At 41.9% G+C, this 25818-nt stretch overlaps 1 protein-coding gene across 2 annotated transcripts in view; it reads right to left on the minus strand.

Moving 5' to 3' along the window:
• Positions 1 to 287: 287 nt before the first annotated feature.
• Positions 288 to 25818, minus strand: part of UNC13B (unc-13 homolog B) — a 220177-nt gene continuing 194646 nt past the window's right edge. For both annotated transcript variants that reach the window (XM_074856071.1, XM_074856070.1), the window contains 8 exons: positions 24917 to 25069; positions 22869 to 22992; positions 15151 to 15207; positions 10599 to 10679; positions 10053 to 10200; positions 4730 to 4822; positions 3471 to 3630; positions 288 to 2255 (listed from right to left, as the gene is read on the minus strand). In XM_074856071.1, coding sequence (XP_074712172.1) covers positions 1970 to 2255; positions 3471 to 3630; positions 4730 to 4822; positions 10053 to 10200; positions 10599 to 10679; positions 15151 to 15207; positions 22869 to 22992; positions 24917 to 25069 — 1102 coding nt within the window. In that variant the 3' untranslated portion in view covers positions 288 to 1969. The remainder of the gene's footprint in view (positions 2256 to 3470; positions 3631 to 4729; positions 4823 to 10052; positions 10201 to 10598; positions 10680 to 15150; positions 15208 to 22868; positions 22993 to 24916; positions 25070 to 25818) is intronic.

Raw genomic sequence — 25818 nt, forward strand, 5'->3', positions numbered from 1 at the left:
CTTGACTTAAAGGCCAGATAGGAGAAAAAAAAATGAAGTTATTCTCTACGCTCTTCTGTGATGTCTCAGTGTGTTATCAGAAGCCAAGAAGTTCAGGCAAAGATGTCAAAGATGGAGGCACCATGGAGGAGGGGGGAATTGTCTGACTCATACCCCTTGCTGGGCATCTACAGCACCAAAGAAATATCTATGTACTAAACAAGAGTGATTTGCAAAGATGCAGTAGCTATTCTGCCTTACGTGATTTAGCAAACCCAATTAGTTACACTTCAACAGACGACTCCAAATGCTGCTAAAAGGGTTTATTAAAGACTGTACTAACAGTTCTCATAACAATGGCACGTACAATGATTCAAAATCATGACAAATAGCGTGGAGTTTTGAAGAGCATTATTATAATACACCATGGACAAGAACAAAGCAGATGTGCCGTCTCAGAACCCTAAGAGCAGGCCCATGAAATACAGGAGTTGTATCACACAGCTGTACAAGTGACAGAGAAAATAGAAAAAAGAAAGAGTAATTCAATATGCAGTCCTTGAATTTATTGACAGTATTACAGTACTTTATGGGCAAGGACTGGCTTGTTCCAGCTGCACTTTCCAGAGCACAAGGGCATCAGGAAAGAGCGAAAAAATCCCCAAAACAATAAATACCCTCCAACAAACATAGCTCAGGTGCAGTCACTACTCCAGACCTTCCAGCTTAAGAATTTTCAGTCAGAAATTCTGACCTCCCTGCAATCACTTTGCTCAGGACAGTGTTTTGTTTCACAAGAAAACAAAACCAGGATGCTTCTTTAAGACAGTGCAAAAATATTTTCAATGGTATCGTTAAATCACAGATTAATGACAATCAGCGTGGATCAACTGCCGCACGGCCAACAGTGACTTCAAGAGCAGAACCAAATGGACCTGCTGCCCCCTGACCAGCACTCCAGACTGAATGCTTGCAGAGGGGAGATGTGGTGCTCTCTCCCAAGCAAGCCATCATTTCTGGGTTCATAGTGAGGAATGGTCTCAGCTACTCCAGGGTAACAAAATGCTACAGAAAGCCTGCAAGTATTAAATTATCCAACCCTATGTCAAGAAACTAACAAAAGAATATATATAGCAGCCATGCTATTTGTCATGGCTCTAACATTGTTCCCTTCTTTACCGTGTCAGTCACGGTAGCCAAAGTGTGACTTGCGGAGTTCAGCAGCTTACAGCACCCCCATGGTGATGCAGGATTCCCAGCAGCACGTGGGGATTTATATTCTCCGAGGCACACCACCTAATTATAACGGCAGGGCAGTTGCAGTCTGCTCCCGGTGTGTTGCCTTTGCAGCTTTTGGCTATGAAATCTTAGGCCTCTCTGCACTTGTCCCACTGGTCTCACCCATGCTCAGAGCAGCACATCCATGGTCGTACATTCATTTGGTGTGCCTCTTCAGAGCAATTTGCAACTTCTTTTTTAAGCAGACATTGAGGAGTCTGCATATCACATCGGGACATTGGTATAATCTGTGTCAGAACATCCCCTGGTACTCCACAGTACATGAATTCAATGAGAAATAACTGTGCTTTGCCAAACCCCCAAATCATTCTTCTTCTCCCAATTTCTACACAGTTGTGTGTTTGTATCATAGTGTGATTATGTAGAACCTTTTTAACATCTGCCAACTTGAGAGGATAAAATCACAGTGCTGCATATCAACAAAACCCAGCATAATTTATATACACAAAGCAGAATTTGCATCTTAAATAAGAAGAGATTGTCTCATTCTCTATGGTGTCTTACCCAGCTACTAAAAAATAAATAATTCACATCAGATTGATGGATTTGTTTCCTGTACAGCACACGTGCGCTACTGGAGCTGACAAAGACAACAGGAAAAAAGCTTTTGTAATTAATAAAAGAGAATTGTTGAACACTTCCACATATTGGCACAAGGCAGAAGAGAAAAGGGAACATTACACAGCTGAGCTCAGGTGCCTTCCTCCGTGGAGCGGGACTCAGATTTCAACTTTACAAATTCTCTGGCAACTTCATCATTGGCTCTCTGAGAGAGAATCCTCAGGACTGTAAGTCCAGTCTCATCCATGTGAATCCTGCGCCCGAGGGGGCACCAGCAAGCACAGCTTCCTTTGTCTGCTATGTCCCTGAGCTGCATCACTGCTATCCCCAGTACCCGGTCCTCCCGAGCAAAGCAGTAATCCTTCACACAGACTTGGAGCTCGTAGGCATCAGGGCCATCTTCATTCCCCAGTATGCTGAAAAACACACACAAGTTTACTTACAGTTCCTCAGAACGTATAAAATCTCTGCAAAATAAAGGTGTCAGCAGCTGACTAGAGTGCTTTGGTGAGCCACAGAAAAATCATTTCTACAGAAAAGCCTGGTCAGAGAGGGAGAAGTTAAACCTATGGCATATGGGCACTTCGCTGATTTGCAGCTGATAAAGACAAGCTGGCTACTGAAAAGAAAAAACTAACAACCCTTATCAAGTTGCCTTTGCATCTGTGTGTGTGTGTGTGTGTGTGTGTGTGTGTGTTTGTTAACCTGCGAAATGAGAGGAGCTGGGAACATTAAAGCCATGCTAATAGGTTTTCAACTCAGATGACTTTAAACATTTCTGCTTCTGTTAAGGGTTGCTTCATTTCAATAATTAATATTTTAATTAGATGAAGTCTTTGTTAAAGATTCAGAACCTTCCATTAAAGCAAAAGCTAATAAAAATACATCCCCAGCCTTTCTGATGTTTCTAAAATTAAAAGAATAAAAAAAAAGTGGGACAAAATTTCTTCATTTAGAGGAAGCCTGCTTTTCCTCACATCAAAGAAAAATTATATGGACAGTGCCTCTCCCCTAAGATGTTTACATCTGGTTTGCTGGTCATCTCTTCTCTCATTCTTACTGTGCAACTGGGTGAGCACTAGTCTGCAGCTCCCTTTGTTGAGCCTTTCAAGAAGGTAGATGCCTTTGTAATAATAAAAGCCAAATAAGAAAAGATCAATACTCAGTGTTGAGAAAGACTGCAATTTTAGCAGTGCAACTTAACCAGTTCCAAGGGCTGTATCCTTGGAAACAAGTTCAGAAAGCATGTCCCACAGGTCAAGTTTGGATAAAAACAAACATTAAGATTAAAAGAACTAAAAATATGTAACAAACTTCTAGCCTCAACTCTACCAATAAAAGATACAAAGTTTATTAGAATGATGGAGCACAGTGAAATATGTTCACAGGACACAGAACGTGTATCAGAATGTAGTCAAAGGACACTGCTGGTATAGAACAAGACCTCAGGATCCCACCCACAACAAACACTCCCATAATGTAGCTTCTCCTGCAAGACACCAAAGACTGGGCCAAGCTACCAGTTCACGTACTCTTTTGGGCCCTGAGCAGGCTGTTCGTGGACCCTGGAAAACCCTATCTGTCCTCTGCATCTGCACTTGTCAGATCCACAGGCTATTTTTCACACTTACAAGTGAAAGGTTTCATTGTATTTGGGAGCCCAGTTGTTGCTCTTTGACTTAGTTGTGAACTTCCTCTTCTTGTCACTCTGATGGGGCCCAATCATGGTGATTTCAACAAATGGACGGAACATGCCAGACGTTTGCCACTTCAGTTCATTGGCTGCCACAACTGGAAAAGACAGTCACAACCTGATTTACAGTAAATACTCATTTGTTCTGATTGCTCTGGACACCATTCTGCTCTGCTTTTAGTTTCTTGTTTCAGAGGATAAAGCCCAACCCAAAATACACCAGTGTCCCAACACACATGGGAAGGATGTTTTGTAATATAAAGATATGCTTTTTTGCTCTAGTTTAAGTTCTGTGAAGGGAATTTAATGCTTGGGACAGCACTCAGCTTTCATTGCATGCATAGTCAAGAAATTAGTCCAAAAAAACAGGCATTCCTGCAGCTCCGGGCAGGCTGCCCTGCCAGTTCAGAGCTTACGTCTACCTTACGTGTAGGATGAGAAAAAAAAGGGGCATTCTGGGTGTTGATATTAAGGTCTTTGTTGAAAAGGAAAATGAGACTGCAGGTAAGACAAACATAGCCTACAAGCTGTGGGTGGTTCCAGAACCCAGAATTATTAGCTCTTTAATTCTCATTCCCTCTCAGGTCACTGTGGGGAACAAACTGAAGCACAGGAAATAGCTCTGAAAATCAGTTTTTGCATTGCAGTGTAGATTTAGCCAGAAGAGAGGCCTGAAGAGCTGGTTATATAAATCTTTAGAGGAAATTAAAGTAGTTAAATATGCTGTTTTCAAGCAAAGGAGACGAAGGAGGAAGAGATGGATGGGATGAATCACTGCTTTGGTTATTTTCAGATCAGCTCTTCAGGGATCAACATGGCCTTCAGGACAGGGGAGAGGAGCCTCTCAACTCTTATTGGCTCTGCAATCTCTCTGTTTACATTGAGCAATTTTGCAACATCACCCTGTCATGCTGCCCTGTTCTCTGCAGCACAGGCTAAACTGTGGTGCCTGGTGAAAGCCATCATCTGATTTTTGTTTACTTCATATATTGTTGCCAATAAACAACAGGACTGTACATTGCCATGTCACCGACTGGACAAGTTCATTTGCTGTTTCTCTACATGTTCCTGACAGGAAACAGAGAAAACAATTCTGGATTCACATCCCATGAGCTAACACAGAAATATAATGACTGCCAACGGGAGATTTGCCTTGATACAGTCACAGAGCCTGAGCATTAAGACGTTTCACCATACCTTTCACTGTGACCTTGTGTTCACCAGTTCCTGGGTGGGTATACAGGTCAATCTGTATGGACACTTCACCCACAGGATCATCCACACCAGAGCCTGTTGGAAGAAAATTGAGACCCCCCATGCACACATGAATTAGTTTATTGGCACCTGTCTTTGGTTTATGGCCTCAGCAAGACAATATAGTATTTCCACAGTAGACCTTCCACAGCCAGCTTTTCAGTCAACACCGATAACGTTAAGGCAAGGTAACATAAGGCTTGCATGCCCAATACACATAAACACTAACATTTTTTGCACTCCACTACGAAGATTGCATCCTGTTGAGAATACTAGTAAGAATTCTAAAAAAAATCTAAAAGACCTAAAGCTCGGCAATGGACCCTCACAAAGAGCAAGGGTTTTCCAGAGGTTCCTGCCAAGCTATTGTGTGTACATGCAGGCATTCCAGTGGCGGGCATCAGCATTCCTGTCCACTCAGGGAAGAAGGGAGGACAAAAAACCCCAACCAAACAAAAAACCACACCAGAAAGGAAGTTTAGGAAAAAAACAGACAAAGACGCTAGTGATTTGGACAGAGCCATAGTGCAGTCTCACCCTCCAAGAACCTTTTTCCATGTTGTACATCAGATAAAAGTTGTCATCCTGACTGCCTATCTGCTTCCCTTCAGAGGATAATGAGAATCCCTTCACTGTTGTGTACAAAAAATGGTGAGAGAGAAGCACTCACAACTTGCACATTTCATCAGTCAGCCAGAGAGAAAACAAGATGGAGCTTGACAGAGGAAAGGAAAGTATGTTGTAACAGAGGGAGAAGATCTCATGAACCTTACAATTCATGTATTATGATGTTTTCAACTTCTTAACTTTTAATCATAATTATCATGCAATATGTAGAAATGACATTTTTCTGCGTAAGAAAGTCAAGATGTCATGTACATTACAGAAGAAGACTGCTTTGCAAAATGAAAATGAAGTCTTTGATAGGATAGTGAGATTGATTTTACTTTCCCTTTAATAACTGTCTGACCTCAGGTTGACAATTAGCAATGCTGTTGTAATTGGGGTACCTATGGGGTAATTGAGTACCTATAAACAGCAGTGTTATTTTGTCAGTTTTGAGGCTAAGACACATTACTAAATGAAAGAATTGAAATTCAAGATAAGGAGCTTGAAGGATATCATTAAACAAACATTTTGATTAGATAGATTTAGCAAGTCAACTCTCAGAAGAACAGGCTGCAGGCAGCAAAACCACTCATTTAAAAACTAAGAGGTTGAGAGCTAATCTGTGCAATTCTCTGAAGAGAATTATATGGCACAGAACTGTAGGCAGTGAAAGTCACATTAATATACAAGTATCTGAGCAAACAAAACAGAACTTCAAGTTATTATCTTAGGGTAGGTTCTTATTCTTGACCCGAGTACAATAAACAGCCTCTAGGCTGTAACATTTGTACATGATCTCAAATGTACTGTTTTCTCTCCGCTTAGAAGGGCAGTGTTCCTTCTTTCTGTATACAAGCACAGACCTTTAAAATTGGTAGGCTTAATTACTGACCTGACCCATCTGATGTTCTGGGTCTGTCACTCATACTGTTGGCATTTTCCATGGGAACAGACAAGATTGCCAAGAGTATATAACAACTTTATCAGGCAACATCTGCAGAAACATCAGCTGCCAAACACCCAGGTCTCCATTTTAGTGATCTTTAGTGTAATTAATAGGTTACAAAGGAGACACTGACAGCAGAATCATCCCATTACCTTTGAGGGAGACATAATTAAGACTTTTTTTTTTTTTTTTGTTACCTTCATTCTTGTCTTTTCATACAAAAATCTTGTTCTTTTAACTGAAATGTTCGGAGACAAAAAAACCACTTTGTACATGTCCAGTGAAAAATATTCTGAGCATGTGTAACTGCGTGCACACACATGCTTGCACATTTAGTGATGAGCAGATTTAAATCGACATAAAGTCTCATTGGTGTTGCAATACTGGAAGGTGAAACTGCAGAACTGAGCTCATGCAATGGGTTACAAAGAGACTCTGGAGAGCAAGAAATAAATTGAGAGATGGAACACAACTTTAGGGCTCTCCTGAGCACCCAGACTTTTAGCTATACCCCTTCAAGCCAGATGGTTCAAGCTCAGCCATAACCTTGAGTGCATAACAGACATTACCATGTGTTACAGTAGCCCATCTCAGCAGACCACATGCATGCAAGTCTAGGACTTGAAACAGCAATACACAGCCCATGGTTTAGGGTAAGGAAACAAGTCCATAGCATCTATCAAAAACCAGTCCATTTTTGAGACAGCTTTCATAACCCATGAATAAATCTCAAGCCTGGGGACAGGCTCTCAGGCAAGGTACAGACTTCTAAACCGCACAACCTGTGGCTCTGTCTATAGGATGCAAGCATTCGGTGAAAGTTCACTTCTACAGGGAGCTACGGGGAACAGGTCTCTGGAAAAGATTTCTGAGCACGGGCAAGATGGCTTCAAATGCAAGGCAGTGGACTAATGTTGTTATGGTAACAACATTAGTCTTGAACATACCCTTATCAGGAAGAACGTCCTCATTAGCGGTAAACCTAATACCTTTCCCATCATGCACTGAGACATGAATTCAAAAGGCAAGAGTAAGAAGGATAAAGAGAGAAGAGTATGAATTACAATCCAATTAGTGGTGTCACTTAAACAAATACAAAGACAAATATTCTAGTTCTTGATAGACAAAATATCCTTGTAGATCTTCTGCACCAACATGGGCTTTGGAGAGCAAGGCTGTCTGTGAGTAAGTGATTGTCCGGGTTAAAATAAAAACAGAATTTGTGCTGGCATAACTAAACTGCAAGCCCTGATCCAACTTTGCAGAGCAAACATTTAACAGCACAGTGCTACAGAAGTGTACTCTGTAAGAAAATGAGGGCAATAGGTACCTCACAAACTGGAAGATGCAACCATTGAGCAGTGAGGTAAAGAGAGGCAAAGAATCAGATTTTAAATAGTTCTGCCATTTCCACCCATAGGCTTGTGGGAAGCTTGACTTATGCAAAGGGAAACATCAGCCAGAGAGCTCTGCTAAGCAGATGTCAGCTGTAAATACTAGTCCTGCCCCTTCTGTCCCTCCAACACGTGCAGATCTCCAAACCAATCTGCCAGCTGGGGTTACTGAGAAGTGTATGCAAGCAATATCCTTTTCTATCCCCAATCCTAGGAGCCAGTCATGCCTTTCTCAGAGATATTCCATCACTGATCCTACAAATATTAGGTGGCACACCTCAAGGCTTTTGTTCCCCAAACAAGGTCCAAAACTCTCAAGCCTACTAACGTAGAAGATGATGATTTGGACCAGCTCAGTGGCCTACCATTCCCAGTACCTGTCTCCTAAAGTGGCTCAGACAAGCCACAAAGAAATGTCATCAGTCAGCTATGAGATATAATTGATGACCTTGTAACGAGAGCACCTTATGTCCTAAAGCTAAAGCTTCATTCTTTCTAAGCTTCTTAAAAAAAAAAAAAAACAAACCACTCACTTCTGTGGCAACCCTCTATATTCCTGCTGCTCTTAGATTATGTTCAATTATCTCTGTGTATCTGGTAAACATTTGCCCTCAGTGGAGTTTTCCAGTCAAATCGTGCACTGCATGAAGCTGCTTCCTCATATCAGCTTTGAATTTGCCACTTTGCAACTTCAACAGAGCATCTTCCTCTAATTTTAAACACTTCTGACTGTAGAACAGCAGGGCTGCAAACATCCTTATACCTTGGCTCATCATGACAACATAAGAGGATCCACATAAAAAACTAGCTTCAATTCATGGTCTGGATATATAATGGGAAACATTTGTCACAGAACAGCAAAGATTGAAAACACACTGTGCACACAAATTCCCTGCAAAAATGTGTTTTGTGTAACTCTAATGGCAAGAGCCAAGTTCCTGGAGTCCCTCGTGGATGCAGCAGTCTTTGACCTGTCTGGCCACTGGATGTCATCGTTGCTCTTCTGGGACACAGCTACAGGACCATTCCCTCAAATGCAAGCACTGACAACTTCACTGTTTTAATGCAGTCTGTTTCAACCTAAGCAAGAATATGTCATGCTGCTAAAGGCAGGGATGATTCAGTCCCCCAAAACTACACTCAACTTTTCACTTTAAAAACAAGACCTGTTTTGGTCAGGAATTCTCAGTACTTTCTCCACAGGTTGGGGAATGCCAGTATCAAGCAGTCTCATTTGCACACAAGGGAAAAGTGTGTTGCCTAGGGACTGCTTTTCCCCTTGATTTCAGCTGTTGGTGTGACAGTATGCTGACAGAGTTAGTACAGTCTGTGGGGGCTTCCAGCTCTCATAAGCATGTCAGGATTAAAGGAAAAAGGCCCCCAAGCGAAAAGATGGCAGAAAGACACCCCCATGGACTTACATGACTTTTGCTGCTGACATGTAGAAGCCCAGTGCCAAGGATTGTATTTAAACAGCCGGAAAACTTAAAACATCTGTTTCAGTTTTGAACTAACCTATAATAGCATCTGTTCCTTCCTGAGATTAGTGAGATTTATAGTCGGCCAGTGAAGGTCCCCAACTAGAGACCAAATTATTCTGTACAACAATCTGGAGATGCTTACATGAAAAGCAATGAAAGATAGAGACAATTAAGTGTTTACCCCTTCCAAATCAATGAAACCACTATCGTGCCTTCCCAGAGACCTACCAAAGAACTCCAGTGATCCATCCCAGCAGCTCACTAATGTGTTGTGGTGATTTGTAATCATCTAGCAAGCACATATCCTATACTGGCTGCAGACAAAACAGTGTTTTTGTTGCTCTCCTAAGAGACTTTTCCCTTTACAGGAAGCATATAGCTCCTTGACTCATCACGTTGCTGTCAATCAGCCTTAGTCAGGACTACACAGGCTGCTGGCAGCTGGCCTGTGACACAGGCACTGACTAGTTTATGTAGCGGTATCTTGCTGAAATAGTCTCTCACACCACTGTGTAAGTCTCAGTACAGTAACTTGAAATTTCAATTAAGTCACCCACCCACATTAATTCATGAAACGTGACTGGTAAGTGAGGATTGCAGAAAAAAAGATCACAAACACCCCAGGCCTTATGTTTCACATGTTTCTGCTCTCTCAAAACGTAGTTGTTGAGTGGGAAATAACCCTCTTTCCCTACTTCCCAGTTTCAAAAGCTCTGAACTGTCACGTTTCCAGAAACGTTACTGCCAAAAGCACAAACTGGCAGTACAAGACAGTGCAATTAAGAAGAGAGCAGATAGCTCCATTCAACTTTGCCAGTAACACAAAAGAGCCTTACCCTGAGCTGTCTGAGTCTGGACAAAGGTTTTGATGAGAGTGTCTGTGGTCTGAGTGTAGAGAGAGAGAGCATATCGAAGTGATTGCAGGTCTGGACTCTTCTCCAAGAAGGTTTTCTTCAAACCATTCCCACCAGCATGGAAATATTGCTACGAGTAAAAAGAAACAGGAAAAATACTGAGGAAGAACTGCAACCAGCAACCAACACTTACATGCTATTGCGCGTGCGGATGGCAAAGAGCTGGAAAAATTCACAAAACAGCTTCTGTACTGGAAATCTAGCTCTTAGACTAAGTGATACCAACTGCTCATGGCTTTCCTCTTCCAAAGCACTTAAGTATAAACATGCTGGCTCCCAGCACATGCCAGTCACCTGAGCCTGTTTAGGTTTACATAAACGTGGCGGTATCACTCACTTAGTGCCTTTATTGCTGTAACAGTAGTGACAGACTCCTGCCATCTCCTGAACTGGGACAGGCACTACCCTCCCAAATACTATTTGGGAATGCAGCAAGGGATTGACAGAGACAGAAATAGAATCACTTACTTTGATTGTATCCAGTGCCAGATCTAAAACAGCACACTGCTTTGGAGTGAGACTCCTAGTTTCTTCTCTCACCATATGATCCTGCAAACAACCATTGTATTTGACATGAATATGCTGTCAAGAAACTAAAGGAAAAGGAGTTCCCAGTATCATCACTTTCTTTGGATTCATGATGTGGCTACATGGCCACAGTATTAATTCAGCTGTTTAAGGAACGCTTAATGGAGTCTCCCAGAATTGTTTATTACAGCTTAACTTGAACATAAACCCACTTTCTCTGTCTCTTGCAGGCACAGAAGAGAGAAATAAGGAAAGGAACTGGACAGAAATAGGTGACAATTTAAAATCAGTTTGTTTCTCAGAAAACCCAAACAGCAGTCTGCTTGCTACTCCTGTCATTCTAGAGCAGCCACAACAAAACTCTCAAAATACCACCTAAATCAAGGAATTCAGATATTGGGCAAAGTTGTTATATGTTGTTTGTGAATTTTTGTCATTCTTCTATCTACAAAAGTCACTAATTCATCATATTGTTGGTGTAGAGGAAGAAAAACAAACAAACAAGCAACATGTTCTAGAAAATACCTTTGCTAAAAGAAGTTGTTCTTATTAAGACCCACCATCTCTAATAACAAGGAGCTGGGAATCGCTTGGGAAGAGATTTCCTTCCCCGTGGTGGGAGCGTATCCCTGTTAGACTCCTACCTGACTACAAGGATGTGCCATCCTTTGGTATTTCACTAAGCTCTTTCTCTCTGATGCTTAGGCTAGGTCTCAGGGAAAAATGGCACATTTTAGGAAGTCAAAGCTTTGCACAAATCCAAATTCTAACTGAGCTGCTGGAGGGTCAGGCCAGCTGACTGCAGCCTGGGTGCTGAAGCATTCATGAAAAAGGTGAGGGCAAATCAGGCAAAGGCTACTTATCCCTACTTTAAAGATGTCATAGCCTCTGATACAAGACACTTTCCAGGAAACATGTCTACTAAATTGCCTTTGAGTAAAGCATGCCTAGTGTGTGGCATCATGTGTGCATTTCATGCTGATAAATCTGCTGGCTATCTTGCAGCCTGGTGATTCTTCACATGGCTGCTATTCTTCTGATTCATTATCCACCACGATCCATCTCCTGCCTGATGGAGACGGGGCTCACACAGTCTAGGCACAGTGCTAGGCATTTGCCACGCTTCTCACAGACATCTAGCTAGCACTTTGCACAGTTGCTGCATTAAACTGTACGGAAGATGCCTCTCAGGTCAGCAGTATCTCAGACAACTTTGCACTGTGCTTTCTTGAGTACTAGAGATGTGCCTCAACTTGCCTCTTTCCCCCACACAGGATGCTCTTGGTCTGGGGACCTTTGTGCGGTGGCACAGTGCTCTGTAAGCTGCAACATATCTTCTGTTGCGACAAGCTGTCCTTAGGGGAGCAATAGCTCTCCTCCCTCTTCTTCATGAACTGGGAGTAATTCAATTGAAGATGATGTGGCTTCACACTTCAGTACACAGAGGGCAAAACATTCTTTTCTCTGTCTGACAGTCAGATTAAGTGCACAATCAGCCAGAGCCCACATTCATGGGAGAGGCCAATTTAGTCAGGGTAGCTGTGTGCCCAAGGCAGAGTGACTTTCGTGTCTGTTGAAATGACTTTCTAGGTCTGCCTGCCAGATTCCTCACACAGTGACAGAAACCAGGTGGTCAGTGTTTTTCTATTAAACACCTAAAGAGCTCATTCAGCCCTGCTCTGAGCAGTCACCCCACAGTGCCCATGATGTCAATGCACAGCAACACATCACTGCTTTCTAGGAGTTTCCCTATGCCACTTTGTCCAACGCATTATGTAAATATAACTCAGTAACTGGACTGGTAATGCTTGCACCTACACACAGAGGAGCCCATGACTGTCATTTCCCTGCATACCTGCCCTCTGCAAATCCCACACTGTTCCTGTAAAGGACTGCACTTTCCAGATTGCCAGCCAGAGCAAGCCACAAATATTTACATCAAATAATTATGCAACTCCAAGCAGAAGAATTTAAAAAAATTTTAAAAATTCCTGGTCTCTGACTCATCCTTGTATTCTCCACAGGTACTCTCAGAACTCTGTGGTCAGAGCTCAGCTGATTATCCTGAGGGCAGCACAAGGGAGAGAAGGCTGCTGCTCCCTGCTTCCACTGCTGGCTATTAAGCAAACCGAGCAGAGTTTGATAATAAAAGGAAAGCAGATATGTGGCACCAAGGTGCCAGGTTTATGGTTGGTTTTCTGAGCATTTTAAAATACACTGTGAAATCGATTTGTCATCAGGACAAGAGCCTGTCAGTCTCAGTTTTCAGCTGAGTTATCTGATTAACTAGGGCTTTGTTCCCCCTGTTCTATTTAAGACAAATAAAGCTTAAAATCCATCCCGCAGTTTTCCCAGGCTTTTAGTGGAACTGCAAAATACACAGAAGAGAGGGGCTCTGAAGAGCCATTTACTCAGGCCTTCCCTATTAGCTTGTATGTGCTTGCAAAAACAAAAGGACAAAAAAAAAAAATCCACAATGCTTACACAGACACAAACAATTTACACTCTTGTAACACCTTTACTCTTCTGGAAATTTTTGGATTCAACATCTGTCTGAACTAAAGGTCTCCAGAATTCAGGTGGTAGAGTGCTTTTATACTTGCTCTCTTGCCACATATAAAATCCTGTGTACCTGTACTGCTCTAGTCCTGTATGTGATCCGCAAATAAAGGCTTGAACACATGCTGGGGCTTGCCTGATTTGCATGATTATGTGCATTTCTAAAAATGCAGTCCAGAGTTACCGAAGTTAAGCTTTACAGTAACCGAAGACAGGCTGCTGCTGAGGAATGCCCTTCCTCTGACCAGTGTGAATGGAAAACAGCAAAGCTTCCAACTCGTTCTTGGCAAACGGCACCTTGTATATACTAACAAATTCCAGTAATGAGAAAATACGGAAGAAGTCAAAGACAACAGTGAATGTCACTGGCTATGCCTGAGAATGCAATCAAACCACAGGAACTCACAGTCGTCTGTGCACAAACTTCTCCTTGTGACCTGGGAGGAGAAATGGAGCAAATTCAGAGCTCTCCCCCTTTGACACCAGGAGTGCGTGTAGAAGGCAGGGATGGCTTCTCTTTCTCAAAATGCTGCATTCTTGCTGATGTTTTTTAAAGGGGAAGAGGATACTCACAGGAACAGGGAGTCACATTTGGAGGCTGTGGTCCAGCTCCCATTCTCCCAGGTTGGCTACAAAGCTCCTCTCTCCCCATTTCTCCCATGGAAGCAACACAGAGCATTGTAAACGCAGGAAGCAGCAGGAAGCAGCGGAGGCAGTGCAGTCCTCGGGAGTCACCACTTCACCGGGGACGACAGCCTGGCTGTGGGAGTGCACGGAACTGTCCCCCAGCACATGTGACAGATATTCCCTTGGGGAACCACACTTGAAAGTTTATGTTATGTCATTGTTAACTGCTATGTAACAGCCTCAAAATGCAGCCAGAGAAAAGCGTGTGCATCTCATGACCTACCTGCACGTCCAGATCACTTATTAGGATTGTTAATAAGCACTACCTTAAATGAATTGTGTACTGTCCTGACTCATAAACATGTGTATGTAAAATGTGTCTGCTGGGCAAGGGAAACAGTCGTATAAGGACAGCTGTAACAAGTGCGCAAGACAAAAAAAAAGATCATGGGAAAAGACAAATGCATTTTGAAATTGCACTAATCACTTAGGAGAATGCCCTTTGCTGCGGGAAAATTTCCCTGATCACGCTCTGAGACAGAGTTCACATCCAGCTCCGTCTTCCTTGCAGCACAGTTTGTGCCCTGTGATGCTTCAGATTTAGACCGCTTGCACAACACCTGTTTTGTAGCACAAGTCAAACCACAACGTAGTGCAATCTGAATGTTGTAAGGCATCACTATTTTCATACCATTCCTGTCGTGACCAGTGAATTAATGCTTGATTGGCTTATGATGAGGTGGTGTGCACTTAGTAATGCTCATGTCATGCACTGTCAAAACACATCAACATAGCCTTCATGCTAAATGCCAGCTTGCCTGTAAAGAGAGCCCACGCAGAAGGAATTTACAGACACAGGCTCTCTTCCATAAGCAACAGTTATTTTTGCAACAGTTCGTCTAATTAATCAATAGCTAGCACAATCATCTTTCTGACTGATACTCTCATCATTATTATATCTCCATTATGCCTTACGTAGGAGCCTCCCTTTTATACATGGGGATACAGAGGAACTGGCCAGATATTGAGAACTGTACTTTTTTTCATTTTAAATTGATATACCAAACTGGTCACTGTATTTACAGAAGAAACTACTTTGATGATTAAACCCACAATAAAATTTAACAGTTAAACAGAATACTACTGCTAGCAGAATGCATTTAAAAGCACATTTAATGCATTTAAAAGCATTTCTCTACAATTGCATTGAACAAAAAAAACCACTGGAAGCACAAGACATGCTATGTGCTACTACACTTCCCATGCTTACACAATGGACATTAACACAAGCCATGCAGAACAATACCTTCAACTTTGACAAGTGTCCCAGTTCCTTAGCAGCACTGAAAATCAACTGTGTGCCCTATGATTGCAAGAAGTTAGAAAAGAAAGGAAGGGGGGAAAAAAAAGATTATAAACAAGCTTAGCATGTTCTTCCTTTGAGCAAGTCAGTTCACAGCTAGAACTTTACATAACCACTCCAAGGCCAGTCACAAAAAGTTGACTCCTTGCCAGTTTATTACCTAGAATAAAACCTGGCATTTCCGTGGATACTACATCAAGAGCTATTTCGGAGCACAATATTCTGCTAACTGGTTCACCCTTGCTTACAGCTGCCACCCATTTAAACAGGATGCGCCTTCAAGTGGATTGCACGGGCTGGGAGTGAAGGCAGTGCATTCGCTTCATCTCCAAGTGCTCCTTTAGATTTGAAGTCTAAATACACATGAAGACAGCATAAGACTGGCCAAAGAAAAAGATCACACAATTGATGACAACCTCTCTATAGAAGTAGAGCTCAATCAGTGGGGTGGGGGTAAGCACACATCAGATTAGAAACAAAACTGGATCTGAGCAGTTTCTGGGTGAGAGAGCAGCAAACAAAGTCCAGTGAATACTACAGCATCGCCTTTACATGTCAAAAGCTTGGCCAATGGCTCTTCTTCCTCCACTGTGGCTTACTGATGCTGTATGACCAGTGAAGAAACAAAAAAGGAAGATAAATCCCAGTGATGGGAAATCTTGCTTCAAGTCACTTACACTCTAGCATAATGGATTTTTACATACTTTCTCTGCAATGGTTACAACAAAGAAATTTTTCCTTTTCTCCAACACAGCATTTCTCTGTTGTGTATTATTGTTTTTGCCTGGGGAGTGAAGTCCAAAACTTAATGAGAAAGCCAAAAGCAACCAAGACAATTCTCCAGTCTCTTCTCCCAGAGGTGCTTTCTGGGATGTGCTGGAATTTATTTTCTTCCACTTCGCTCTTTTTCATTCATCTGATTTTGCCTTTTTCTTTAAAAAAAGTCACAACTGCCTATTACCCTGCTCAGAATAAAACCTCAGCCTACTGTAATTCTGGCTATGAATTGCACATCTTTCATACCACGAAACTTTGCCCTCCATTTCATCCCTTTCAGGCTACTTAGATTTGGGCTTTAGGACCAAGACAAAGCTACAGGTGACCCATCTTCCCTAATTAAACCTCCCCCCCATTATCTCTCTCAGGAAAGCCTTGGGTATGTGAGGAGCACTGCCCTCTCAAAGATGATCTTTGGCTCTCCTCACTTGTAATTGGTCATTAGGAGCTAGCAGTATGTGTAAATGTCACCACAGGTATCAGTTGAGAAGTATCTGGGCAATGTCCCAGCTGAATGCCTGAAATAAGCTTTCAGGGACAGACACTGGTGGGTGTCACTTCCCAGTAGGGTCTTTTTGCTCAGGGAAATACTTGGGATAAGATGAAGCCCATTTTATTTGAGGACTGCTGGCTCCATGAGGACCACATTTCCCCAAAGGTCTCCAGTAAATCCAGTTCTCCTTTCCACAGCCCTCCTTCCTCCTTCTTTACTACCCTTTCTCAACAGTCTTTCACTCTCCCACTTAACCACAACTGCCATGAACACTCCTCACTCCTAAATCCCTCAAACTGTAACAAAGCAAGATGTAAACCCAGAAATATTATATTTCCCTTTGCCCCTGCCTATGCCACTCAGTTGTTTTCTTTGCTGCCTTCTTCAGTATTTGTTGCCTTTTAAGTCAGCAGTCTGTGGTGCAGGAACTATCCCATACAGTCACTTGCAGAGGAGACACTGGGAACTGTGTGCTACTGCAAAGATCATTGCTAAAATAATTCTTTTTTTTTCTAGGATTAAAGTTAACATCAGCCCCACAGATGGGTTCCCCTCAGCCAAAAAGTGTCTTTATACTGGTCGCTAGAGGTAGCAGGTACCCTTTTACAGAAGAAAAGCAGGCAAACAGTTTACAGCTGTAACACTGGAAAGACTGAGACCTGCTTTAGGGACAATGGGCACCCTCTGCTCAGCAGCAGTCCACAAGTGAATTTTTAGATGACATACTTTTTCTTTAGTTTTGTCAGCTTCAGAAATTTCTTCAAGCTGAAAGACTCTGTGACCTCAAATCACAGACAATCTCTTTATTTGCTCTATCCGTAATGATCACCTAACCCTCACTGTTCCTCAGCCTTTTATGTTTGCTGAATACAGTTCAATACAAAATGAACATTATTGACTTTGTAGCTAAACAGACGCTCTTGATAATTGATTAAATTCACAACTCTTAAGGGGGGAAAAGTGCAGGCAAGGATAATGCATCCATAAAGGAAAGCTTCTGAAATGAGACTGGGGCTTCACTTACTGCCAGTATCCAATGGGTAGTGTTAAGGAGTACAGCTCTCTAAACTGAAAGAGTACAAAATTCTCTGTATTTCCAGTGAGCGAGGTTGAACATGACTGCACACCAGGAGCAACACAGACATTTCACTGTGGGCCACACCAAATAACCCACCAGGGGACATGGCTTCAGCCAGCGCTCTGGTACCCAAAAGCACCTGCTCTTCTGTACAATTGGTCATGAAGTTTGTTTGACTTATGGGTCATAAAACTTAAGGTTTTCATGACTGTTGACCAAACAGAAAAGAAAAAAAATTTTGTATAACCTGAATTTTGAAAAAGTTAAGTCAGGAGTCTCAAAACACACTAACATTGTCATTCCTTGATCCAGTATTTTCAACTTTCATTGGACACTTTTGTTTTTAATATACATTTAAACAACAACATTAACTAGCCTAGGCATATAGTCTCCCTGCCGCAGGCTTCTAAGGAGGGCAGGTTGGTAACGCTGAACAGTACCCAGTGACTTGATACGCTTCAAGGAACAAAGCTGCTCAGATAACTACTCCTCAGTTCTTGCCCGCTAAGAAAATCCTCATCAGTCAGTGCCAATCTCTGTCAATGTGTCTGCAAAGAGAAGCTATTTTACTGTTACATTGAGTTTGTCATCAATGCTGGTAACATCTAATCAAAATCTGGACAGGTCCTACCTCTGCCAAATGGCGTTCTTGTAAACAAGATGCTACACCTCCTCAAAAAAGTTATTTATTCATGGAAAACATAACAAAACTCTACAGACATCACTTATTCCAGGTGCGCCTCTAGGGAATGAAAACAACTAAACTTAAATATCAGGTAGTTTTGAGAAAAGCTGCCCACAATGGAATTGATTAAAATGCCAAGGATAGAAGATGAGGAAAAATTAAGTCTTTATTATGAATTGTTTCTGCCTAGCTATGTGGCAAATGTAGCTGGAAAGAGGACAGACCTTAGTGCTGGTTTTCCTGGTTCTTCCTAAACTTTTTGGAAACATCTACAGTCCATGACACAAAGATTTTACATTCCTTGTTAATGGTCTGACTGTTTTATTCCACTCAGTGAGAGCATTTAGAAAAGGATCATCAGCTGACTCAAGTCTAACTGCTAGAAGCCAACAGCACTGCACTGATTTATATTCCAAGAGGCTCAAACTCTCACAGCTTAACTGTCCTACTGCTCCGTTGACAAAGTTAGGAAACAAAAGCCTACTGCAAGTCTTTTGAATTTCAGTCCTTTTTTTGAAAACATATTATTACTCAGGCTTATTTTTCTGTGACATACCAGTGCAAGAAAGTTTCATCTGGTATTGTACGTTCCTTTCCCAGACTTTTTAAATTCCTACATTCAACAACAGTGAGATCTGATCTTTTATTAGCAGCATTTAAGTTCATTTAAAAAAACTTCATCATCAGGCAATGTTTTCTACCACCCATTAAAAATTAAAGACTATTTTTTAGCTGTTGTGGTGTATGAAACACTGAGAAAATAGGCTTAAAAGTAGGAACGAAAAAGGGAAAATAATTGCCTGTTGGTACAGAGATCTGGGCACATGTGCAGTTCACAGACCATCATTTCATTCAAGGCTAAGAAAGCTTTTTCTCCTCAGCACAGAGGCAGCCTTGGACTTTTTTTTCTCCTAGCTAGCACAAGGGAGAGGATTCATTTAAACCAACACAAGTTAAGAAAGGTTTCAGAAAACTTCTTAAAGCCACACTCTCCTCCACCACAGAATAGCTCTGGAGTAGTGTTGCTTGCAGACAAGCCTGAAGAACAGACAGTTTGGAAGTCATGTTTAAAATCTGTCTGCAGCTCAACGAAAATTTTATTCTTATCCTGGACCACGTTCTCATCTAGTGAAGAGAAGTCTGACAAGTAGAAAAAGCACAGTGAGCACAAATGGAGCCTCACATGAATGTCTGCAGCATACCGTGCGAAATAAAGGACAGGCTCCAGAGGCATCATCTGTGTGTAAATTAAGCAACTATTCACTGACCTGACTAGTCACTGATGGCATGCTATAGTTTCGTCCTAAGCAGCAAGGGAGAATGAAATGTATAACTAATCCGTTAATATCCCTAAGCATTGTGCACTGAACCCCAAAATAAAGATTCCCAGCGATCTGTGTTTGCATAGCCACTCATCTAAGACAGAGAGTGCTTAATTAAATGTGGATCTTTACTTAAAACTAGTGAGGTGTGAACTACTTGGTGAGTTTACTGGAGATGCGTTGCTACTAATCTCACAACCCACAGGCAGTCAATGCTCAGAGAGGTAGAAGACACTCATCTGAAAGTTATTAAGGCACCCGCAGGTTGTCTGGCAGTAGCTGACTGCTTTCTCACCTGAGACCCACCCTACACAAAATCTTCCAGAAGCAGCAGAGAATGGAAGGAGCTCAGATTTTCTTTCCTGTGTAATACAGGCTGAGCTAATTTAAGTGGAATAGATGGGTCTGGGGAGTAACAGGCATTAAAGCTCTGTGCAGTGGCAGGGTCATGCAAGTGTCAAGCGAGACACACTGCAGTGTGTCAGGAACCTTCTACCCAAGTATGTTTTCCATGACCACCATCAAAAACACTTTTGCACTTCTGGCAGTTTTACAGAAAGGAGAGAAAATATTCCATAAAAGGGACTCTTCTACCGTGAATATCCCCTACTTCTTAAGGGCTGCAGAGGAGTTTTAGGAGGGACATCCTCACCCAGTGGTCCTTCAAACATGGAGAGGCAGCACTATGGCTTTCTATTGCTGAGGGCTGGGAGGAAAGTGAGTTACAGTGGCTGGGGCTCTTTCTGTGTCTGATGTGAATTCAAAAGAAGAAAAAAAGAAAGCAAAATTAGGTAAGAGGTGCATGGCAAAGAAGTAGAACAGCAAAGAGAAAGTACTGCTTCTGCCCACACTGCCAAGCCCGAGGTTTGCATTGCCTTGCCCTGCCAGCCATCACTACTAGGGATGATGAAAAGCTGGTGGTGACAGAATAAATCACTATGTCCCAGGGGATAGTGGAAGCAGCTCTTTGCCCTTATAGCCCATCTAGCCTTGCCACAGGTTCCCTGCTCAAGGACTGCAAACAAGACCATTTTAATCATTGCATTGTTCACAACTGCCTTTCTGAAACAGCAACTCTTTTCCAGTTTGGATGAGTTCAGCCTCCTCACTATGATACAGCTGATTAGACAGCTAAAATCCAGCTGTGAGCATTTTGCATTATCTCAGACAACCAAGGATGCACTTCATGACACAAAAAGAGCTTCTCTATTTGAAACTAAAGTGACAGCAACAAGAAACTCTTTGTACGTGTCCTGGTTTTATCTGGGATACAGTTAATTTTTCTTCTTAGCAGCTAGAACAAGTGCTGTGCTTTGGATTCAGTATGGGATTTGGTATGAGGAGAATGCTGATAATACACTGATGTTTACAGTTGTTCAAGGATTCTCCAACTCCCCATGTCCTGCCCGTGCACAGGTAGACAAGAAACTGGGAGGGAGCACAGCCAGAGCACCGGACCCAAACTGGCCAGTGAAATATTCCGTATCATGTCATGTCATGCTCAGTATATAAAGGAGGGTTGGCTGGGAAGAAGGGTGTTCTCTCTCGCTTCTGGGATTATGATTGCAGGATCTTGGTGTTTCAGGATCGTTAGCAGGGAACGGGCTGGGTATCAGCTGGCAGGTGGTGAGCAGTCGCATTGTGCATTACCCATTTGTACTTTCTATTATTGTTATTGTTTTATTTTATTACAATTACTGAATTGTTTTTTATCTCAACTTACGAGTCTTCCTTCACCCCTCCAATTCCCTTCTCCATTCCCTGGGCTGGGGGGATGGTGAGCAAGCAGCTGCGTGGTATTTGGCTGCTGGCTGGGTTCAAACCACAACAGTAAAAAAAAACTGGAAGCGGCTTATAGCAACATCCTACAGGTTGGAAGAACTGGGTGATCACAGCTATTGCCTTCTTCATGGTACAAGCACTGAATCCCTCTCCTACTCCACCTTTAAAATTAAAAACTAGCAAGTATAAAGCTCCATCAGCTCCTCCCTGGTTCTCTCCAAGGCCCTTGATCTCACTGCTTCCATTCTGAAGGGGTCATGTTAACGTTTTTCTTACGTGATGATTTTAGCACCTGTCCCCAAAAACTCCTTTTTACAGCAACTGAGAGAAAGAAATTTCATCCTCTTAAATTTAGACTTTTTTTTTTCTCCTTTATAAATTAAAAGGGCAAGCAGAAATGATTACTCCAAATCTGAGCTCAAAGCAAGCAGTCTTTAGCAAATTATGCCTCATGATAATTCATGCTTACTAGGTATGACAGCACACTGCATCTCAGCAGTTTTGTTTAAAGGTTGTCGTCATCAAGGCCAGAGACAAAGGCCTTCCCTCAGAGCAAGAAACACCTAGTGCAAGATGCAGGTTAGCATCACTTCTCTACACATTGCAACCCAAGAAGTCCATTCCAAATACATAGACAACTGCTGAATAGTGAAAACCACTATTGTTCTATCCACTACTGGAACAAAAAAACCCCCAGCATCAATTATCCACAGACTGCAAGTTTACTCCAACACAGAGATGAAAAGAAGTTCTGGATCATCTCCAAATAATGAGGTTATAGCCCAAACTTCACACTGCCTCCAACTGAGCGTCATCCCCCTGAGCAGCTGGGCATGTGTGACTGACATTTAATCAGTTTCTGTAGTTTCTCAAAATTGGGGAAGAGTTAATCTTCCATTGTTAAAAAAATCACTACATTCATGACACACATTCATCCAGCACGTCCACACAGCTGAACAATTTCATAAAAGACTGCCTTTGAAGGCAAACTATCTGGACATGCTTCCAACTCCCCAACATCAGAGACAGAGAAATCATGCCAGCCCATACTGATGTTAAAGCCTTCTGGGGGGTAAAAAGGGGGGTGGTGTCATTATAAAGCAAGCACAAATCAACCACATCTATACAGAGAGACACCTGACTAATAGATGACAATAATCAGGCAAAAGTGTTTACAGGTGGTGTTCTAATGCCAGGAAGACAACACTAACTGCCCAACAATCCCACATGCAAATCCCACATGCAAATCCCTAGTCAATTCAATTGATATACTTGATGGCAACTCCTTCTGGATCATGGATTTTTAGTTGCTTTTTTTTCTAGAGTGTGCTCTGTATCTTGCAACCCTACTATAAAAAGAGCTGCTGTCTTACCTTACTAGGTTACAGTCACATTTTTCCATCCTCAAGCAGGCTACATGCAGACAAATTTACCTGGACATATGACTCATTAGGTCAAGGAGACAAGTTACACAGGCAATGGCAACACTTTCTGCTATGAGTCAGGAAGGAGAAAATGCTTTACCGTATGGTCTGTAAGAGGAGGCAGAACAATCAGCTTTTCCATGGTATTCATTACCACCCTCCAGAGCTCTTTCAGCACCCGTTTCAACACCGTCTTTTCACACACAGTCGCAAACAGTGTCAGGCTGCAGGGAGAGAGCAAGAACTGAGTAAGTTCAAAGAATGCAATTTGCAAGGAAAAAGGACATGTGTATGGGAGAAGCAGTTTGTCATAACAATTGCTTTAAGGGTAGAAATCTTCCCTTTTCATAAAGTACAGCCTGTCTTCACTGTGGACTTGGAGCTCTATCACTGAAGACATTTGGCCAAAGTAGATTATAGACATTTCTGATCCCAATCACTTCTACTTATTGACCTCGGGATTACAGAAGGTTTCACTGAATTATGGTGTTTGAATATAGTCCAAATAAGAACAGGCACCATTGAACTGGTTCTCTTTAAGAAGATACTTCCTGATATATTGGACTTACAGAGTATATAGGAAAAAAATACAAAGAAATATAGAATAATAGGTTTTAAACTTCGAGGGGTTATTATAATGATTTTTGTTGAATACCTAAATTAATACTTCCCAAACTGTTATGCAGAAATTCCTGCACAGCTTCTGATAGCTGCTCAAGTCTCTAGATCTTCCACTTCTATAACTACCTCAAAGCACTTCTTGGATTTCTCTGTATTTTGTTGCAATTGCATTGACCACCAATCACCTGCCATATGCTTATCTGCTTTTACAGAAAGAAGTTCTGCTTTATCGCCCCCTTATTCCTCCTTTGTTATTGTATGGGCTATCAAAAAGGCCAAGAAATGTTAGATTCTTCTTCAAAATGATTGTTGGACTTTGGCATTTACTGATCACACAGGGAGAACTACAAAACAGGAACTCTGCAGCCAGTAGCAGTGCACAGGCGATAGCTGACTCTTCTACATTGTGTAACATCTTCCAGATTTCCCTTCTTCCCATAGCTGGTTAAACAGTAAATGAACAAATTGAACAGGGACAAGACTGATGTGGATAAGATGTAGGAAGCATCAAAAAAGACTCTCCTTCTGTAAAGGAGGAAAGAAAATAATCCAGGCTTGGATGATCATAATCAAAATCACTTGCTCCACAGCTGAACAAAAATCCCGTAGCATAGCAAGTTCCCAGTGATACAGAGGAAGGTGGCTTCGCAGGATTCGTGAAGGCATGCATGGAAAATGCTCAGACGAGAAGGCTCCTAGATGTAATGACTGCTGCAGAGAGTCACTTTACTACATGGTGACCCAAAAGAAAGATGAGGCAATCAATGCAAAGAGCAACAAAAGAAACTATATATTAAACTTGTAAAGCTTCACATCTCTTGCAGCATTTATTATGAAAATTGATGGAAATTGCTTTCAAAATAAAGAGCTGCTGTGCATCAGCAAGAAGTTTAACTTCTACAGTGATTAAAAACTATTTCTCTTTATAGTTCAAGGCTTAGCTGATGAGAATTACGTGCAGTTAGCCACAAAAAGTCCCTGTACAGCTGAATCATGCTGCATGGTGTTAATGGCAACAGCTAATTAAAGCAATGGATCAAGCTTATGTACATCACATAGTTCAGAAGCTTATTTTCTAGTCAGAGCAGCACCAGGTATGACTAGAACACACATGCTTAAAATGACTGGGATAGTGAGTATTGTATGTATCAAGTATGTAAGTATGGTTTGCAATACATTTGCTAATTGTCTACAGTACAATTTGTACAGGAAAAGAGCCATAGCTAGTAAATTTAGAATTTCAGTCTTTCCCACTACCTGATCAGCAGTTTGTTTTGCTGATTGCTATAATTGCCAGAGGGAGAAGGAGAACTGAGTGTGTCCTCTGGCACTGAATGAAGGCTGAAGAGGTGATCCAGGGCTTGAGAGAGAGGCAGACATGGGAACAAAAGCCATTCATTCTTCCTGAAAATTCAGAGGCTGGACAGCTCAAGAGCAATCCAAGAACATGGAGCTATTTTTTCTTCCCCCATCCTGTTCCCAATCCAATGCACTGTATGTGTAACACGTATTTGAACGTTGCCTTACTTTCCGTCCAGGAAATCCATCAATGGCCTCAGGACATTATCTGCATCTTGTGCAACTGTGTTTCTGGCATTAGCAGTAACATTTCCTGTCCCTTTCACTTGACAGAGGATATCAGACATTTGCTTGACACACTCATCGATGCGAGTCTGAAAGCTGAACAGACAGGAGAGAGGCAAAAACAAGATTATCAGTGGCAGAGATTTCAGCTCCAGTACATAAGGTAAAATATTGCAAGTCCATAAACCATGCACTCAATTATACACTCTTCCTTCCTGAGATTTGCTGCTTACTGTATTTATTACCAAGAGGCATGCTATCCAGTTCCTTATGCCCATCATCCACAGACAGCCTACCACATCTGAACATGAAAGACAATCACATTTGAGAGGATTTTGTTCATTCAACTTGCAAAAAGAAATGATCCATTCCTGATTTCAAGAAACACTGTTACCCTTAGCTCAAAGCACCCTGCTGTATCTTTGCTTTCTACACAGGGTGTTACACCACAGAGATTAGGATATTGTACAGAGCAATGGCACAACGCATGCACATCTCTGAGCACCCAGGAGTGTATCAGCAGTATGATGGTGGGTTATGACCCATCATAGGCTAAGTCTTTAAAATAATAGAGTCAGCCCGAAGGCAGGCACTGACTGAAAACAGTTCACTGCCATACAGTCTGTGCTATATCAAAGTGTCAAAATGGGATGTGGGGCTCAGCTGTGCAATGAGCAATGTCACTGTGATGAAGTGACATGCAAGGCATTAAAGCACAGTTACTTTTCCATCTCTTACTGCTCAGAGGAGGTTCAAAATGAAATAACACAATGGTTAAAAATGATGAATAGATCAGCAGAGCTGTCAACATATCAATTCAGCAAATAAAGGAAAATGCTTTGACA

The sequence above is a fragment of the Strix uralensis genome, chromosome Z, assembly GCF_047716275.1.
Source record: "Strix uralensis isolate ZFMK-TIS-50842 chromosome Z, bStrUra1, whole genome shotgun sequence".
Taxonomy (NCBI): Eukaryota; Metazoa; Chordata; class Aves; order Strigiformes; family Strigidae; genus Strix; species Strix uralensis.